The 20,990-nt window shown below is 36.1% G+C and overlaps 1 protein-coding gene across 1 annotated transcript; it reads right to left on the bottom strand.

Annotated features, from left to right (window-relative positions):
- Positions 1-243: 243 nt before the first annotated feature.
- LOC141683673 (peroxisomal membrane protein 13-like) lies at positions 244-3,403 on the bottom strand. Its single transcript, XM_074488421.1, has 5 exons — positions 3,174-3,403; positions 2,630-2,872; positions 1,887-2,221; positions 979-1,071; positions 244-765 (listed from the first exon to the last, which is right to left on the bottom strand). The coding sequence occupies exons 1-5, from the start codon at positions 3,190-3,192 to the stop codon at positions 559-561; spliced, it is 897 nt and encodes a 298-aa protein (XP_074344522.1). The 5' UTR covers positions 3,193-3,403; the 3' UTR covers positions 244-558.
- Between the last annotated feature and the right edge of the window lie 17,587 nt (positions 3,404-20,990).

Raw genomic sequence — 20,990 nt, 5'->3', positions numbered from 1 at the left:
CGAATCAGAATGAACGTTGATCTGAGATGATAATATTTAAAAAGGATGCGAGACTGAAATGGGTTATATAATGAGATGGCAACTTTCGATGTTTAGAAATATGATTATACAGAAGCTTAATTAGCACTTCGCAACAAATACAAAGAATTAATTTGGAAGAACTAAAACAACAAACTCAATTAGCAAACACCTCGTACATAAACTTCCGGCACTTCGCAAACAAAAATCAAACACACCTGTCGATGAAAAGAAATAATATTTCATATATTTGTCAAATTTATAAACTCACAACTCATATTGTGCTTGCTTTTATTGCTTATATGGGTACAGGGCACATTAATTCTACAACTAAGTACAGGTCTAACAAATTGTAAGGATTAAAAAAATTTAATAAGTTGAGGGGAATATTATGTATCATATTCAATGCGAAGGCAATTCCACCGAAGATGAGATTCTGTATCACAAGGGGCATGGCAGCATCAGTTTCATGATTCCTCTGTTCTTTCTTAAGTCAAAACTGACAATTCAGATGTGTATCATATAGTATCATCCGTCACTTTATTCATTTCCCCACACACCATCCCAGGACCCAGATGGTGCAACCTTAGGACCTTCAATGTGATTTTGACCACCTACAAAATTATGAGGACCTGGAAGTCCATTAGGTTGTGGTGGTTGAGCTTTCTGGGATTTTGTTCTGATTCCAAGCAGTCTAAACACAAACCTGGCCAGCTCTCCGTATAGCATGCCAGAGCGGTCAAACAACTGCATATTGTCTCATCTTCATTAATATTATCATCCACAATATAGCATATGAAAGATCAAATCCATATAGCTCTGAGATAATTATAAAACAGATTGTCTTTCATTAAGAAACTTTTTGGGAAAAATATGCAATTAAGTATTTGTATATAAACCAAAAAAACTAGCTGATTGTCTTTCATTCTTAGAATAGTAGTACAAAAAGTTTATACATACCTGTAAAAGCGCAGACATGAACATGTGAAATGCTTGAGTGTTTTGGTCTATCAACATTGCAACACGTCCAAAAAATGTAACCACGCCTTGCATCTGCCATTATTATGAACATAATAGCACACAGCCATGATAAGCAAATTGGATAGTATGTAGCATCCTAAGGCCTACCAAGGTAAAAATAGAGCAGAAATATCTACAGAGACTATTTAAACTCGTCAATCTTAGATTTAAGTTGAGCAAAAAAACATTGCTGAGATGACTACAATCATGTATGCTACCTTTCCAGGCTTTTATATTCTATCATCTATAAACCTAAAACCTTAAAATTACAACATACACATAACCATATTTCTAAGAGCCTTGTGCTTATGAAAAGAGAAGCTGAAAATACTCGTTAGGCTAATAGACCTTTGTCATGTGTGATTTGATATGTAACTGTCATCTATCTAATCTATGCAACTGAAAAAGGATCCTGAAAGTCTCTATCGACTATGTTGGGCTGCAAGTCAACGAACAATAAAATAATAAATGTAGACACCTCCTTTACATTAGAGAGTTCCAATCACCAAATTTACACATTCCTGAATAATGACACATATCTGCCCCACATCTTCTCCATCTTGACATGGAATTAATAGAACGACAACGAAAATGTGATATATTTAACTTCAAAATCTCTGGTGAAACATCAACCAGAAGTAGACATGAACAACTACTTACTGGGAGTAACTCATATGCTTCTTTGCAGTTGATTTGTTTAAATTTGGATTTGCAGTCAGAGGTCTGGTTTTACTATGACTTGGGTTACTGGCATGTCAATCAAACTCAAAAGTATCAAAAACACTTGTCAATACGTTACGTCCATAATGCATATAGAGATAATAGGAAGAATAATATGTTTCACTTACCACGTGCATGAAACTAACCCAAAATCCCGGAGGAGATGACGGGGCGGCAAAAGGATTGTTTGGATCTTGATCGCCATATGGAGGACCACCCATGCCCATACCCATACCCATGCCCATACCCATACCCATTCCCATCCCCCCATAACCACCCATTGAACCTCCAAAACTACTATTGTACATTCCACCACCATACATGCCTCCTCCATACAGACTTCCAGCCCCACCATTCATGCCTCCTCTATACATGCTATTTCCATACATCCCTCCTCCATATGACCCATAGGTTCCTGATCCATACCCCGAATTATTATTTAAACTGGAACCATAACCACCACCTGCGGTTGTCACACAAGCTGAATCAGACATAACATGTAGCAGACTGAAAAATTAAGAAATTATGCACCCTGAAAAAAAGTTGTTTATTAGTTAATTAATTGAAACACATCACAGCAAAGAGTCAAAATCGTCAAAAAGAGTTAAAGGAATATTACCTTCAACAAGTAGGAGGGCATAACTTTGCATACAATAAATCAGTACAACGTTTAGCACATTACAATATACTTTTATATATGCTATTAAAGTATAGTTCAATGTTTAGCAAAATTTCATGAAGACGGAGAAGAGTAACCTGTGATTATCCAAACACTTGTATCTTTTCTAGAAGTCTAAATTAAGAAATTTGGTCTGAAATCAAGATATATATAACTTGAACATATGCAAACATGGAATATAGACAAGTATACCCATATACGAGCTGTTGTTGCCGTATGTTTGCTGTTGTTCCCAAGGCCTGGATGGCAAGGATCTCCCAAGTGCATTTCTGTTAGCAGCTGTTGTATTAGGATCAGGAGTAACAATTTCACCAGGCCTTGCAGTTCCAGAAGCCTCGACGATATCACTTGTGGTACCAGCAGACGGGGGTTTAAACGGTGCAGGACCGGATGAAGATCCGGATCGCTCCCAAGGTTTTGGAGGAGGACCTGTACCTGCAATACCATGACAGCGATCAAATCAATAACCAGATCATTATTGTATCAGCATGGAAAGCAAAAGTACTAACAAATCCTCAATGAATAAATCACCTTTACAAATGAATAAAATTCTACTAATTTATCGAGAATTAACTGTATTATGTCTTATTTATTTATTCAATAATTCGTGCCTTAAAATCAGTATATGTTCTAACAAATCTCAGAATGGGATAGATGATAAACAAACATACAGTAATAGGATATCGCTAGAATAGAGATTGAGATAAAAACAAGAAGAGAGGGAGGAGGATGAGACCTGATTGTTGAGCATCCATGGAAGAGAAGCTAAGCTGGGTCTGGTCCTTTTTTTTTTTTTTTATTTTGTGGGATTGGGATAATTTAATTATCAAGAACTGGGAGACTGATGTTTAATTCTCCCTCACACATCCCATCCCAAGAAGGCTTATACTACAAAACGGAGCAGCACTCCTTTGTTATCTCTTACACCGCTTCACCAGTCAATTATTTGTGTACTTTTTGTAAGTAGTAGCGGCCGCCTATGATTGACTCGCCTATAAATATCTATTATCGCTTCATACACGTTTTGTAATACGGGCTGACCGCTAATCTAAAACCAAAATGTACCGATTATATATGGCTTAGTGCTTCTTTTGAATTTTTTTAAAATAACTAACTTAAAATTTAAATCGAATAAGTGATAAATTAATAATTACTTATAAGTTATATAAGTGTTCGGATAATATAATTTATAAGTCAGAATTTTTTTTTATTTAAATAAATTAAAATAAATAATTTTTAAATATAATTATCTTACTTTATATAATTTAAGTTTGATTAACATTTTAAAAGTATATTTTAAAACTAAAATTGATAAAAACTGAAAAAGTAAAAAATAAGTTGAGAAAAAGTATGTCGTTACTAACATTCAACTTATCAGCTTATAAGTTGTAAATTCAACATACAAATTGGGTCGACATACACTCGTCAATTTATAGGCTTATAAGCCAATAATAAGCCAATAAGTTGGCTTATCAAAATTGCCAAACAGGCCCTTAGATCAGTGTGCGAGAGTGTAACATTTACGCAACTCATGTCCTTAACTTATTATCTCCGGCTTAATACATAATAAAAATAATGTATGATAAAAGTATATATTAACATAAATAATAAATATGAATACAACAATAAAAATAAGAAAAGTATACGAGATAAACCTATAAAAATAAGAATTTTTTTTGAGATAAACCCGAGCCCATGATTTTATTCACATTGGACGTATCTGCAAAGACGCCTTTATAAAATTTTGATGATTTATGTTAAGGATAAGTATCCTCAATCAGATCACAACCATGATTCTAGTAATTATCACGATCTGGAAGATCAAAATCAGAGGTGGTAATATATATCATAGATGTATACCTTTGTAGTAGTTTTAGTAATAGTTTGTAATCCTGTTTCACAGCCCTAATTATAGTGATAGTATCTATTGTGAGAGTAATTTGGTTATAATACCTCGTGATTATCGTGCCGGAATAACTGATTTGCACTTTATACTCGGGCTTAGAGCTGCTGCCACAACCGTGGTTGCGGTGGCGTAGCTGAAAGTGTATGGTTTTTGAATCGGCAAAGATACCATGTACTAGTGACTGTGAAAGTCCTTCTCAGTCCGGCCAATGGTACTCTGAAAAGTGTTCACTGTGATTACACGTCATGTTCGCGTAGAGAGTGAAAATCTGAACCCCTTTACCAACTGCCTACATACTCTATATATAGGGATCAAACTCGATATAGTTCTTTCCGAGTGGGACTTCTGTCCTTAAGTAATAAGTTATGTTTCCGATAGACCAAAAAGATTTTGTGTTGATCTAAACGGAGTACAAGGCGGGCTTCCAGTGTCCATGCGTAGCAGGATACTTAAGATTGGAGAAATCCATTATTCATGATAATTATCCGTAAATGGATGTATTTTAGCATGTAATTATATGTAATTACCACGTTTGGGGTGATAGAGTTTGATTAGGATGTGATATCTTGGTTTCCAAGCAATTCTCCTAAAAGATGGGAGGTACAGTCCATGTTCATCACCGATACAGTGACAGGGGGTACAAGAGAGCACTTGCACCCCATCAGTCTTATTGATTATAGAGGTACTTTCAGCACCTTTCCTGCCTTTCTGGGCTTCTTCTGATGCACAACAGCACCTAAGGTGACCATATTTGTTGTTAGATGGACCCCGAAATGGGAGCTTAAGTTCCTTGTTAGCACCGCGAGATTCGCACGTTTGATAGAACCCCACTTTAAGGGCCCCGGGTTCGCGCCGGAACTTGAGAATGTTCCAATTACCCATCTTCACGAGCCCAAGTTGTATCAAAATTATGTCCTTCGATGCCAAGCAAGTCCAAACCCTTTATAGGCCTTAAATTGAGCCTAAGTGAGATTTTGGGCACAACAACAACCCCCGGTTCCTTGTGGCATAAAATATAAGAGGAACCAAAGAAGCTAAGTAGTTTTTCCTTTTTGTATTTCTAGTTTTGAGGGCTCCAGCTCTTTAAGTGAACCCTTACACCCACTACGGGATATGAAAGGCATATGTCATAGCCTATTTGTTTATTCGAGGATTTAACTCAACTCAAATAAGAATGTAACAAATAAATAGTGGTTTTATCGTCGAAGAGATCTCTCCAAGTAACATCTGTCAAAGGATTAAGAAACATTATTCATCTACAGACTTGAGAAATTAATTCACTGGAAGAAGTTCAAGAAATTGATCAAACCTCAGTGATATAAATCAAGATTGTGAATTTAATCAAGTGTCAGAGATCTTGTCAGGGTATCAGATAATTACAGGGTTTTAATCTCAAGAAAATCAAGTTATCAAAGTCAAGACATGAAGAAACGTCACGGAAGTTAGTCACTCATGAACCAGACAGTACATCGAGTGTCAACATTGAAGTGGTGGAATTGATTCATAATTTTCAGAAGATTTTCAGAAGAATGGTTGTTGTTCAAGAGTAGTATTCTCTATTAATTAATTAAGTCATATAATTTAACTACGAAAATAAATTATATCTGCAAAGATTAATTTATTGATTAATTGAATTAATTGAGTAATTAATTCTGAATTAATATTATGAATTTTCAGAACTGATTTTGAATTTATATTCAATATTAATTCAACAAGACAATCATTTGAAATGGTATGACAATCAATTGTCATACCGAAAGTCATGCCAGTTCATTCAATAGTCATGCCGATTGTCTTGCCAGTTCATTCAATAGTCATGCCGATTGTCTTACCAATATAATCAATTGTCATGCCGATTGTCTTGCTAGATCAACAGATTGTCTCACCGATTATCTTGCCAATTCACAGATTGTCTTGCCAGCTCAATTCAGTCCTATTGAGTGAATTATAAATGTCAACAGCAGAAGATCATAAAGATTATCATTCAATACATTTCAACCAACTCAAGAACAAAAGAAGCAGCAGCCGCAAAATATTTAATCTCTCAACTGCATTTCAAGTTCATTAATTTCTAGTCATTTAAGTTAAATCAAAACCACTAGAAATCATTCTCTTCTTTTTGTGTAACTATCTAGCGGATAAAAATCCCTAGAACTTAATCTCAAATTGCTTCTAGCATTTGATCTTTTTATTGCAAAATAGAAAAAGTTCATGTCGAATTTATTCTAGATTTGTGATAAATTATTTGAGATTAATCCCTTGTAAACGATACCGTTTTTGTAACACCTTTCAAGTTTAATAATAGTTTTATTTAACTTGAATTTTGTTTCACTTTTTTATTCCGTATTTAATTCGATTAAACGGTATAGTTTGTATTCAACCCCCCTTCTACAAACATATTGGGACCTAACAATTGGTATCAGAGCCTTCTGATTAACGAACAAATCAAGATCCTAGACTTTTGTGATTTTTCAACTCCTTGAATTTTTATTTCTTCAAAAATTCATAATGACTTCACAAAAAGTTGGAACCGTTAAAATTTCACTATTCGATAAAGAAAATTATATTATGTGGAAGAAGAAGATGCTCTTGTTTTTATAAGTTGCAAATCCCAAATATTTGGACGTGTTAAAGAAGGGTCCAAAAATTCCGATGGTTATTGAACCAGAGGTTATAGAAGATAATGTTGTAATTACCAAAGCTAGAACCTATGCAAAAGAGCCTGAGGATTTTACTCCTGCTGAAAAGGAAGAAGCCTTCTTGGATGCGAGCCTTCAATTAATTTTAATTGATTCCCTTGATTCCTTGATGAACAGACATGTGATGAACTGTAAAAATTCCAAACACATCTAGGAAACTATTGAGGTGATTAATGAAGGCACATAGGAAGTTAAAGAGAACAAGTTAGAGATCCTACCTCTGAGTATGAACATTTTAAATCCAATCCAGGAGAAGGAATTACTGAAGTGTTTGAGAGGTACAATGCATTGATCAACAACCTGAACATAAATGAAAAATATTATTCAATCAGGGAGGTCAACAAAAAGTTCCTTTTAACACTGCCAACTCATCTTGAACATAGTATCACTGCCATAAGAGAAGCGAGAGATCTGAGTGAGATTTCTTTGGAAAGGCTCTATGGTGTGTTAAAAACCTATGAGTTGGAGCAGATTCAGCAGAAGGAAGTCTACGAGAAAGGTAGAGTGGTAAGCACGTCTACTGCTCTAGTAGCTGAACAACAACAACAATAACAACAACAACAACAACAATTTCAACAGTCATAGATAATGGTACAGTTTTCCAAGGCTGAGGAAAATGTGATAGTAGTAGAATTTGATCCTCCTACTACAAATCAATCCGGTGATGATTTTACTCCTTGGAAGAGCTAGAGCAATTGGAAGATGAGTCAATGGCCCTGATTGTCAAGAGATTCTCCAATGTCAGATTCAAGAGAAATCCCAAGTTCAAGTACAAGTCCAACTACAACAGATTCCAGAAAGGTGGATCTTCATCCTCTAACACCAACAGTGGTGGATACAAAACAGGGATGGTTGATCGGAGCACCATTCGATGCTTTAACTGCAATGAGTTGGGACACTTTGCCGCAGGAAGCCAAAGCAAGTAAGGAAGAACTCTTATGCTTTAAATCAGAAGAGTAAATCTGAAAGGACTTACCTAGCAAAGGGAAGAAGCTGGGATGATACTGATAGTGAAGATGAAGAAGTTGTGAATCTTGCTCTTATGGCTATTGATGTAAATACTTCATCGTCAAGAAAAGAGGTAAAATTTACTGATGCTGAATTAGTTTATCATCTAGGAGGTTCCTTAGATTGTGCTCGTCGTGATAATGAAATGTTAATTCAACAGATCAAAGACCTTGAGAAAGAGGTCAATGAATTAAAACTTGTGCACATTAATTAAGACAATTTAAAAGAACAAGTATCTTTTCTAGAGAATAGAGTTAACTGTTATAGACAACTCGAAACTATTCTCAAAGACAAGATCACCGGTCTTGAGACTAAGGTTAAAGCTTACTTTAATTCTTGTTCGAAGGATAAAGAGTTCTACAATAAGAAATCTATTAATCAAACATCTGGAATAGGCTTTGATTACAATGTTGCTATTGGAGAATTAGGCATAAACTCCCCTCCTCATGTATGTGCTAAAGGTAGGGAAGTACCACATGTGCTTAAGGGTGTTGATAAACCCCTCTATAAAGAATCAATTGCTGAACCATTTGATGAGACCTCCTTTATTATTCAAGAAGAAATACGTGTTGAAGATCTTGCTAATGAGAAGGTTGTTTCCAAGCCAAGTGTGTCGAAAGTTCCATTCAAAGTTGTGAAAGCAACTGAGACTAACTCAGACACACATGAGTTGGATAACAAAAATGCCATGTCTATCATGCATAATTTGCCTGTTGTTAATCCCTCTCATAAAGTATGTGGTGTTCCTAATTGCATGTCTTGTGCTTTTAATTTGATGTATGCTTATTTTAATGGTAAGCATGTTTCTAGTGATACGACTACTCCTCGTCAACATGTGAATAATAGGAAGCATAATAGGTATAAGACTGCTAGTCCTCCTAAAGCTAGAAAGGAGACATTTGTGCCTAATCCTAAACAGAAATTTGTTAAGGCTGTTTACAAGGTCAAATGTCCAATCGTTGAGAAAGTTGAGAACATTAAAGTTAAGAATGTTGTTTTGCCTGATAAAGGTCAATTCTACAAGTATGCCGGACCCAACCAAGTTTGGGTTCCGAAGAAGGTCTAATCCATTTGTATTGCAGGGCATTAAACAGGTGGAACCGGTAGTGTGGATTCTTGACAGCGGATCGTCAAGACATATGACCGGAGATAGAGCCCTGCTATCAAATATGGTTGAGAAAGTTGGCCCAGTGGTTACCTTTGGAGATAACAGCAAAGATTTAACTGAGGGATATGGCTGTTTGCAAGCTGGAAATGTTATCATTGATAATGTGTATATTGTGCAAGGACTTGAACACAATCTGCTTAGTATTAACCAGTTCTGTGATAAGGGCTACTATGTTTTATTCGACAAGCTGAAGTGTCAAATCCTGCATAAGAAAAGTGAACAACCTTCCTTGATGGGAATCCGGAAAGGAAATCTGTTCGTAGCTGACATGAACTCTGGAAGAAATCCTGAAGTCAATTGTTTCTATGCAAAGGCATCGTCAAACGAGAGTTGGCTATGGCACAAGAGACTTTCCCATCTCAATTTCAAAACAATAAATTCTATTATCAAGAGAGAATTGGTCAGAGGTCTGCCTCAACTGGAATTCTCCCCAGAAGGACTGTGTGAGGCATGCCAGAAAGGAAAGTCAAAGAAAGCAAGTCACAAAGGCATAACTGGTGTTCTTCAGTTATTGGACATGGATTTGTTTGGACCAGTTAATGTTCTTTCGATGTCAAAGAAGTGTTACTGTCTTGTGATAGTTGATGACTATTCCAAGTATATGTGGGTTTTATTCCTTTACTCTATGGATGAAACACCATAAGTTGTGATTGATCATATCAAGTTAATCGAGTTAGATTCTAATATCCCTGTCAGAGCAATAAGGTCAGATAATGGAACAGAATTCAAGAATTCACTTCTCAATGGATTTTGTACAAACAAAGGGATTACCAGACAATATTCAGCTCCTAGAACCCCTCAACAGAATGGAGTGATAGAAAGGAAGAATCATACATTGATTGAAGCTGCAAGAACTATGTTAAGTGAATCAGGTCTTCCAATATACTTTTGGGCTTAAGCTGTCAATACTGCATGTTACACTCAGAATCGAACTCTAATCAACAAGGACCTCATGAAGACTCCTTATGAGATTATGAATGAATAGAAACCTTCTATCAAATACTTTCATGTATTTTGGTGCCAGATGCTTCGTGCTCAAGGATGGAGATGATCGTCGTGGCAAATTTGAGGCAAAGGCATATGAGAGTGTTTTTGTTGGTTATGGAAGAAGATCATACAGGGTGTATATCATTGATCAACATAAAGTAACTGAAAGTGTCAATGTTATATTTGATGACACTAAACTCCCAAGTATCCAAACTGAAGATTCTTATGAGAAACTGAAGTTTGATGATATGTCAGATTCAGAATCAGAAAATAATCAAGAACCTGAGGTTGCTGCTGGTGAAGAATCTGTTAATCATGATGATACTCAAGGTAATGGTGATGGAAATATTAGAAACCATGGAGATACCACTGCTATTGACGGAGAATCATCAAGTCAACCTGGCAACAACTCAGGGGGAGATGCTGAAGGATCAACTAGTAGGACATAACATCCCAATGTATTTTAAGGCGAATCATCAAGATCAAATCTCCCAAGACAGATTGTCTGGAATAAAGCTCATCCTTTTGAGTTAATTATTGGTGATCCAGATGTTGGAGTCAGAACTAGACGTGCTACTCAAAATGAATGTATGTTCTCAGGATTTCTTTCTGAGATGGAACCTAAGAAGATTGAGGAAGCATTGACTGATCCAGATTGGATGATTGCTATGCAAGATGAACTCAATCAGTTTGAACATCAACAAATCTGGAAACTAGTACCTAGACCTACACACATGAAAGCTATTGGTACTCGATAGGTATTCAGGAATAAACTAGATGAAGATGGTGTGGTTACAAGGAACAAAGCAAGACTGGTAGCTAAAGGGTATTCTCAAGTTGAAGGCATTGATTATGATGAAACCTATGCTCCAGTGGCTAGACTTGAGGCCATCAGGATATTTCTGGCATTCGCAGCATTCTCGAACTTTAAAGTTTATCAAATGGATGTCAAGAGTGCCTTTCTGAATGGAAAGTTGGATGAAGAGGTATATGTAGAGCAACCTCCTGGTTTTGAAGATCCAGATCATTTGGATTTTGTCTACTTTTTTTCAAGGCTATCTATGATCTCAAACAGTCTTCGAGAAAATGGTATGACACTCTTTCTGAATTTCTTATTGAAAATGACTTTACTAGAGGTGTCATAGACAAAACTCTCTTTTCTAAAAAGCATAAGAATGATACTATATTAGTCCAAGTCTATGTGGATGATATAATATTTGGGTCTACTAATGATAGTCTCTGTAAGAGATTTGCTAAGTTAATGCACAACAAATTTGAAATGAGCATGATGGGAGAGCTGAAGTTCTTTCTCGGATTACAAGTAAATTAAAGGTTAGATGGAATATTTATTTGTCAATCCAAGCATCTCAAGGAACTCCTCAAAAAGTACAATCTAGAGGATTCTGCATCAGCAAGGACTCCGTCATCTACAGCTGTCAAGCTTGGACCATGTGAAAACTCCATTAAGGTAGGTGTCACAAGCTACATAGGTATGATTGGCTCATTACTCTATCTTACTGCAAGTAGACCAGATATTATGTATGCTACATGCTTATGTGCAAGGTTCCAAGCGGATCCTAGAGATATTCATCTCGTTGCTGTAAAAAGAATCTTGAGATATCTTAAGGGAACACCAAATCTAGGTATTTGGTACCCTAAAGAATCTGGTTTTAACCTTGTTGGATATACATATTCAGATTACGCAGGAATTGTTGTTGATAGGAAAAACACCTCAGGGAGTTATCAATTCCTAGGTAGCAGGCTAGTCTCATGGTACAACAAGAAACAACAAACAGTTTCCAACTCAACGGCCGAGGCTGAATATATCGCTGCTGGAAGCTGCTGTGCTCATATCTTGTGGATTAGGAACCAGCTACGGGACTATGGCTCTGTATTGAACAAAATTCCTATTCTATGTGACAATACAAGTACAATAACCATCACCAACAACCCTGTGCAGCACACGAGGACCAAGCACATCGACATCAGGTATCATTTTATTAGAGAGCACGTCATGAATGGTACTGTTGTATTGTTTTTTGTTCCAACAGAAGAACAAATAGCAGATATTTTCACTAAACCTCTTGATGAATCCACATTTACCATATTAGTTGGTAAATTGGGTATGTTGAATAGTTTTAGTGATTAATCTAGTTAATATCTGAGATATATTCTTGAATGAATTTACAAATGAATTTTTTCAAGATTGAAAAATTCATTTGTAAATTTATTGTATCATTTATATCATACTTCTTGCTTATTCTATGTAATTTTGTTATTCTATCTTATTTATTTATTCAACTTATTAATTTTAATATCTCTGAATATTTTATTTTCTCTAAAAATATTTTTCTATGAATTTTATTTGCTAAAATTCAAAAGAAATCTATTTTTGGACTAAAATATAGTTATTTCTGAATATTTTAATTTTGTAAATATTTTATGCATTTTTGCCATATTTATATTAGTCTTTATTTTCCTATTCTGTAATTGTAAATAATGTTTTAAGTTATTTTTTAGATTTTTATTTTGTTTTTAAAATTGTTTTATGTTTTTATGTATATAACTGCAATGACAATCGACAAGACTATTGAAATTGTCTTGCTGAAAGTCATTCCAGTTTAACTTTGTTTACTTTTATTTTCAGTAAAGTTTTATACTGGCAAGACAATCGGTATGACAATCAATTGTCTTGCCAGTTATAAAACTTATATTATATATATTTCTATTCTTATTTTGTACTAGAATGACAATCGGTATGACTATCGATTGTCTTTTCAGTTTATTCGTTTTAAATTCCTAGTTTTTCCTAGTATGACAATCAGTAAGACAATCCTGAATTGTCATACCAGTTATACTACTTAGGCGGTTGTAATTTTTTTTGTTTGTTTTGTTTTCTATCATATCTTCTCCCCAGTCATCTGCTTCGGTTTTATCAACCTTCAATCTCCATTCTTGCTCGAGTTCTTACTCAGCTCACTTAAACTTTACTTATGGGTATATACATACACGTGTATACATACAGAAGTGCTGCCAATTTTGTTTTAAAAAAAGACCAGTTATGTTATTTGTAATTGGGTGTGCTTTTCATTTTGTTCTTTTCTTCAAAAATCCCAATTCGTTTTTTTTACTGATATTGTGTCGTGGGTTTGCAAAATCTGTTCTTCTACTGAGTTTGTGGGATAAAAATCAACAAGATACAATTTTTTTAAATTTTTTTGGATATAATTGAATTAATTCGAATTATTAATTATTTTTTAATTCGAATTTTCTTAATTTAATTCTTAAAATTCTGAAAGTGTGTGTCTTATTGTATTTGTTTTTAAAATGGCTCTCAATTTCCATATTGTCTCGCATAATCATGTTGGGTTTTTTAATCCAGATAATTGTAATGTTGAGAAATTTAAGCCATGGATTTGATTTTTAAACGATCATTCGATTTTTAGCTCCGCTATTAAATCAAATGTTCTATTAAATATCGACTTGCTTAGACTGATTTGCACAACCTCTACTGTGGCCGCTGATTCTAACTCTTTTTCATTCATCGTGGTGAACACACAGTATGTAGTTGATTAAAAAGTTATCAATAGAGCTTTAAATTTTCCAATGGACAATTTTGTTAATTTACCCACTAATAATGAGATTTCAAACTTTTTCAATGCTATTCACTATCAGGGGGTGATTAATATGACTAAGCTGTCTAAGTCAAATTTGGTCTCTGAATGGGATATTTTCTTCGATACACTTTCCAAAGTGTTTGCCAACTGCACTAAATCCAATTTTCACAACATCACTTCCACTTTGTAGTACACTGGTCTTGCGGTTATTTTCAATCAAAGGATCAATTTTGGTAAATTACTTTTACCCATTATTCTGAGACGTCTCACTTCAGCCAAGCGCGATCATTCTACGAATCGTAGGGTTTCTTGCTACTACGCTCGATTTCTTATGCTTATAGCAGAACATCTTCTGACCCCTGAGCACAAGGCTCTTTTTGCAAACTCATTAGTCGCTGAACCACCTCATGTAAATAAAAATATCTACACACGATAAGACACAACCATTAAATTCACGCAAGTTCCAGTACCTGTATCTGCTTTCATGGCCGACTTCATTCCTTTACCAGTTTTTGATCTTCCCGGTCATGAAGAACAACCTCAACCTCCAGTGGTACAAGCCACCCAGGCACAGACTTCAGATGCTCTTCCACTGCAGGTAATACTTCCTGAATCTCAAACTATTCCTACTTCTGATGCAAGACCCCCAGTGGTTGATAGGGCTGACCATGAAGTTGTAGAACCACAACTTCAATCCCAGGTCATTGTTAGTCCCTTAACAATATGACAAGAATTACAAAAGGGGGGTTGAATGGAATTCTTGAAACTTTTTCTTGAAATAAAAATATTCTAACTCGAATATATCTATAAGTGTGAATTGATTAGCACAATGCGGAATAGTTACTTAAATGAATCAAAACACAAGTAATTAAAAACAAGAGTCTTTAAAAACTTTTTGGTGGATTTGAATGATTCCACCAGAGATATATATTATATATCAAGAGAACCCTGTGTGCAAAATGCTCATAGCTGCTTACAAATATTGAACAACTAAGAGTACAGAGAAATGCTAAGAATTCTGCTTACAAATGTTTCTCTGCTTGTATCTTAGATATTTCCCTAGTTGCTACTTCTTGGTTTATATATATCACCAAGATTACAAAGTAATGAGACAGGATAATAAAACAAAAACTATCTAGTCTATAATAGTGCTACTTCATTACTCTATTCCAGCATCTTTGAATATCTTCATAACCATGGAAATGGCAATGCTTCTTTGTTCTCGAAAACCCTGTTGAATAGGCTACCTCATTTCATTTACATCCACTCGACGCATGTGACTGTGTTGTCACTGTCAACAGATATTTGAATTCTTTATCCGTCGGGTTCATGATCATCCGTCGAGTTATTGATCATCCGTCGGGTTGTTGATCATCCGTCGAATTCATTGTTATTTATCCGTCGGGTAGCAAACAGGCACTTGACTTCATTTCACTTATGCAGAATTACAAGACATCATCTATGTACAATTTATCAACCTATTCTGCATATCTAACTAAAGTCAACATGACTTAAGTACTACTACAGATTCTAAACAATGTGTATGCAGAAATGTGCTACGGACTTATTGTTACATAAGCTACTCACTCGATGGATAATAAGTCATCATCCGTCGGGACTATATTGTGTCATCCGTCGGGACTATAAACCTTATCCGTCGAGTGCTACATAATTTCACTAAGTAAAATCTACCAAGATGTTTTGTTCATATAATCATCAAGTACTCAACATATACACAACAATCTCCCCCAATTTATGTCTACTGGAATTGTAGCCATAAATTAAGAGACACTTGATGATAACAAAACATCTTAAAAAATACAACTTTTAAAAGACACTAGATAATACTTAAAAGTGCTTCAATTAACAAAATGTACAAAGTTTTGCTCACAGTCATTTTTAAGATGCTCCTCTAGCCTGAGCAGATTTATCTAGTTCCTTGAAGGTCTGGATCTCTTTCCAAGTTTTCTGTTGTTTTCCTCAATCTGATTTTGGAGCTTCCTGTGGAATTCCAGTTCATCAGATTCTGAGAGATTTAGCTTTCCTTGCATTTCCAAAAGAGTCTCATTGCTAGAGATGCCCAATTGGTCTTCTAATCTGAAAAATCTTCTCACTCCTTTGTCATCCATGAACTCCATCAGCCAGTAGGGCCTTAGATGCACTCTTCTCCATGTGTAAGGAATGATTAGAGTCTTTGGGAGTGCATCTTTAGCTTTAACACTCCTTAGCTCTTCAATCTTCTTCAGTACCAATCTTCTTGCAGTAATATTGAACCCAAAGTTCTTCTTGAAAGATGAATAAACTTTAATCAGTACAGCTTGGCTTTCTTGAAGGATCCTGTGAAGTGGCCACTGAATCTCCTTTCCTCCTTTGTACTTGAACACTAACCTTTCAGGTAGGTTTCTGTATGCATCAATTCCTCTCACTTCATCTAGTTCATCTAGATAGAGGTTTAGATCAGAAAATTCTTTGATGTCACACAAGTACATGTAATCTCCCTTATTGGCTTTATATTGAGCTTTGACTAGAGATTTGGATTTGAGAGGTGACAACTTCACTTTCTTGACTGCTCTTGACTTTGTTCTCTCTGGCTTGTTAAGGATTGGCAAATAGAAGTCAGCAATTGGTATGTTCTCCCATTCTACTGGTTCATCCTTAGGCACTATAGGTTCACCATGGATGTTCCTGTAAGGATCCACCACTTTGATATCTTCAAATACCATAGAGGGTTTTGATGCTTGAGTTGTAGTTGGAGTGGATTCCTTGGGAAACTGATTCTCCAATTCCTTATCAACAATGTCCAGTTTCCTTTTAGTTCTTTTAGCCAATTCCTTGATTCTTGGAGATTTCTTCTGTTGTTCAACTTGCTTATTTGATTCAATAACTTCAGATGGCTGAGAAGGAATTTGTTGTGATGAATTTACAACATGTAGCTTGGCCAAGATGGCAATTTGCTCTTTCTTTTGTTTAGTCCTTTTAGCATCCAGAGCAACTTGCTTCTTTTCCTGCTTCAATCTAGCCTTTTCTTCTCTCTTTGCTTGAGCAAATTGAGGATGTCCAGCCACCACACAAATTTCTTTCCCATTTCTGAAAAGTTTAGCAATTCTTCTTTTGGAAGCTGAATCAGCTGGATCTTTATAGAAAGCAATTGATCTTGACAAAAGCTTCTTTTCATCAGGCTTAGGTGTCTCATACAAAGTATCCAAAGGGTTCTTCAATGATGATTTTGAGTAGTTTACCCTTGGTTTCAAAATTATTTCAGCCTTTGGAGATTTGATGCAGGATGGCTATCCTCTTTCCAGATAGTCCATGCTCATCTCATTCACACTAATTTGCTTAACTTGAGAGTGATGGATGGCTAACAACTGGCTCCTTGACAAGTTCAAACTTCTTCTGTATTTCTTCATCAATCTTCTCCCAGTTGACTAAACTCAACTTCTCCTTATCAGCTGCTCTTATGTTGGCTGCTGCTACATTGATTAGAGCAATACCCTCATTTGAATCTGAGTTATCATCAAGTTGAGTAGGGGAGGAGGTTTGAGCAGCCACCAATTTTTGAAGTAGATCTGTTTGTTGGGCTTGATGAAGATGAATGGCTATTAAAGATGCTTCCATGGCTGACATTATTGTGTCCAAGGCATCTATCTTGGTTGGAAGATCAGAATTTTTCCTTAATTGCCTCTTGATGTCAAGCATTGTAGCTTCTGGAAGTTTAGAATCTATCTTGTCTGAAATGGCCTTCTTCATCTCCTCAATATCACCCTTCATGGTGTTTACATCCCTAGCATGCTGGAAGCCCTGGATTTGTTGAAGTTACAGGGAGGCTAGATGTGCCTGAAGGAGCTTCTTGGTGCTGACATTAGTAGTGGTTTGAAGAGCAGTATTTGTCTAATTGATTCGTTGGATCAGGGTTGTCTTGAAGTAGTGCTTATCACAGGGCTTTGAGAATGCCCATGATGGCATACCTGATCTTGAACTTGAACCTACTTATCCCCTATGTCCATTGCCTCATCTTCACTATCCCCACTCCCATCACCAAGGAAATCAGCTGATCCACCAGTCTCATAGTCCACATCACCAGCTGTAGAAGGCAAAGCTGTGATGGCATCCTTAGCTCTCATCATAGACTGAGTGGTATGCACCAGATTGAGCATCCTTTCTGCATTGTCATTGCCCTGTTCAGCTAGAAGTTGATAAGCTGGAACCAGGTGAGTAAATGTCTCAGCATCAAGGGAGGTGGAATCTATAATAGCTTTAGGATGCTGAGATAGTCCCTCCCTGTCTGCATCCTGGACATTCATTAACTCACTAGCAATGACATCCATCCTTATAGCTCCAGTACCTGCATTTCTCTCATTTTCTCTTTTTTGTTGCATCAGGGTCTCACCCTGGCTCCCCACCCTCACACCCTCACCTTCACCTACTAAGGTGGGACTCCTCTCACTCTCTTTTGCCAATCCTGAAGAAATGGATTGCACAGTTTCACTCATTTCCTCTCCTTTTTCCTGGGAGCAGCCCAGACTCTCACTCAAAACACTCTTCTCTCTCAATCCTAAGAGTGACTGTACAACCACTAAATCTTCTGTACTTGAAATAAATGAAGTTTGAAGCTGTGTAGAGATACTCAATGGATGAGTGATATCCATCGAGTGAGTGGTGTTGCTATCCGACGGATAACTGATGTTAAGCTTATCCGTCGGGATATAATCACTACTCGACGGATGAGCAATATCCATCGAGAGAGTAGAAATGAATGAACTGGGAAAAGAAACTATTGTTGACTTTGTGCTGATTGAAGATATTTTGGGCACAGATGATATAACAGTTCCTGAAAGAATTGGCAAGTGAGCCAACAAATCATCTAAAAGATGATGCTCACTTGCACTAGATTTTGGCTTCCCCAACAGAGTTAAAGAAGGGGAATTAGGAATTGAAGTGTTTATCATATCCACATATTTGTTGGTGAATTTGGTGTTTGAGGTGCTTCTATAACTAGAGATTTTGGCTGTGACTCCACATTTATTGAAGCCACATCAAACTGAATTTGTGAAGGTGCAGTGACTGTGTCTTTTTCACCAGTTTGCACAGTGTGTGTACCCTGTGCATCCCCAAGGGTTTTAGACTTTTTCTTTCTGGCATAAGTTTGGGGTGAGCTTGTGTCCCTAACCCTCTTGGCCTGTGCTCTTGGTTGAGAGCTTTGTTCAATAACTATATCCTTTTGGGAGGATGCAGCTAGAAATGAGCTTTTGTCCTTTTTAAGCACTGCAGTTTGTTAGGAAACTGCAGTGTGGCTAGGCTGGGATCCACTCAACTCTCCATCCTTATTTTTAGGGTTTCTTTTATGTTCACCCTTTCCCTCACCTATCTTTCCCTCCTTCACACTCCATTCTTTGGTTTTAGTGGATTTTGCAACTGGCATCTTTTGAGAGATACTAGAGGGGGGTTTTCTTTAATTTGGGTTTGAAAATTTTTACAGTTTTGGTAGCTTGGGTAGGCAACTGTTGGGTCATTGACACAGTTGCCATAGCCACACTAGAACTCAAAGAAATTGTTGAGGTTGGAATAGTGGTAGGGATAGATGAACTTACCTCACTTACCTGAGGTGCTTGCATTACAGGGAAATAGAACAATGGCAAATCCTTGTGATGATTGGCCCTGTTCAAATCTGCAATGAGCCTTCTCTATTGAACCCAAACAATCTAATTTGTTGTTTGGGTTCTCAAGCACAATCTCTTCACAGAGGTGGTTAGCTAACATCATAAAGAATCTAGCATAATACACATTTTTACCTCTTTTATTTAACTCTCCTAATTTAAAGCCTAACTCAAACAAGACAAGGTCACTGAAATTATAGAATTTATCTGTAACTAGCATGTAAAGCATGTTAAGCATGGATATATTGACTGAATCAAAATTACTGATTTTTCCTGAAAAGACCTTTGTCACAACATCACACATAAAACTCCATTCTTTCCTAAGACCCACTCTCCTAATGTCACTTAAATTAGAAGTAGAAAGAGCATAGTTCATTGAATTAAGCATATTGATTATATCAGTATCAGTGTATGGCGAGGTCACAGTGTTATCAGGAATCTTGAAACATGCTTTTATAACATCACTATTGATACAAAACTCTTTACCTTTAATGGTGAGTGTGATTGTCTTATCTGTTGAGTTGTAGGTAGCAGTGGTCCACATCTCTTCAACAACTTCACAGAAGATTGTGGGTGATTCCAGCATGGCATAGCTGAGCTTGCAATTCCTCATAAAGTCCATCATCTTGTGATAGTCACCAGATTGCTGAATACCCTTGTTAACCAGTGCAGTGAAATTGTTCTTCTCATAAATGAACCCAGTTTGAGACATAACCTTTACAACAGGTGCCATTGTTAGAGAATAAGAGCTTGAAGAGAAAGAGAGTAAGTGCTTTGAGAGAGAATGAAATTAGAGCAGTTGAATTGAGAATGATAAAAGAAAAGCGATTGAAATGAAATAAGCTTTTATACTATCTCAAAAATGACTGTTAAAAATAATAAAGTAAAATAAAGTAACCAATAGAAATTGCCTAAAATTGCCATTTAAAAATAAACTGTAAAAATTCCACCCATTATCCGCCGTGTTATGCTTACAAACTGTAAGTATACTCGATGGATAATGTACATGGAATTAACGGCTGAGATTAAGACAATTCGACGGATGAGGATAAACTATTATCCGTCAAGTCATAAAATATTTCAGAAAAATAATTGATTTTTATTAGCAAATAGTATACCAACGGATGATCAAACTCGATGGATAAAGATCATCCGTCGAGATGTAAATTTTGACTTAGCCAAAATTTCATCCAAGACTGAAAAATCAATTAAATTTCTGGCTGCATTTCAACTTGCAAATTAACTCATATAGATTTAAGAATAATTAAGCATACCTAACTCAGTTACCAACCTTGAAAAGATGGATTCATCCAGTGGCTTGGTAAAGATATCTGCAAGCTGCTTCTCACTTGGAACAAAATGTAGCTCCACAGTACCATTCATTACATGTTCCCTTATGAAGTGGTACTTGATATCTATGTGCTTTGTCCTTGAATGTTGTACTGGATTTTTAGTGATGGCAATTGCACTTGTGTTATCACAGAAAATAGGAATCCTCTCAACTTGCAAACCAT

Source organism: Apium graveolens, chromosome 9 (assembly GCF_009905375.1).
Source record: "Apium graveolens cultivar Ventura chromosome 9, ASM990537v1, whole genome shotgun sequence".
NCBI classification, from domain to species: domain Eukaryota; kingdom Viridiplantae; phylum Streptophyta; class Magnoliopsida; order Apiales; family Apiaceae; genus Apium; species Apium graveolens.
This window is presented reverse-complemented; position numbering and strand designations above follow the sequence as displayed.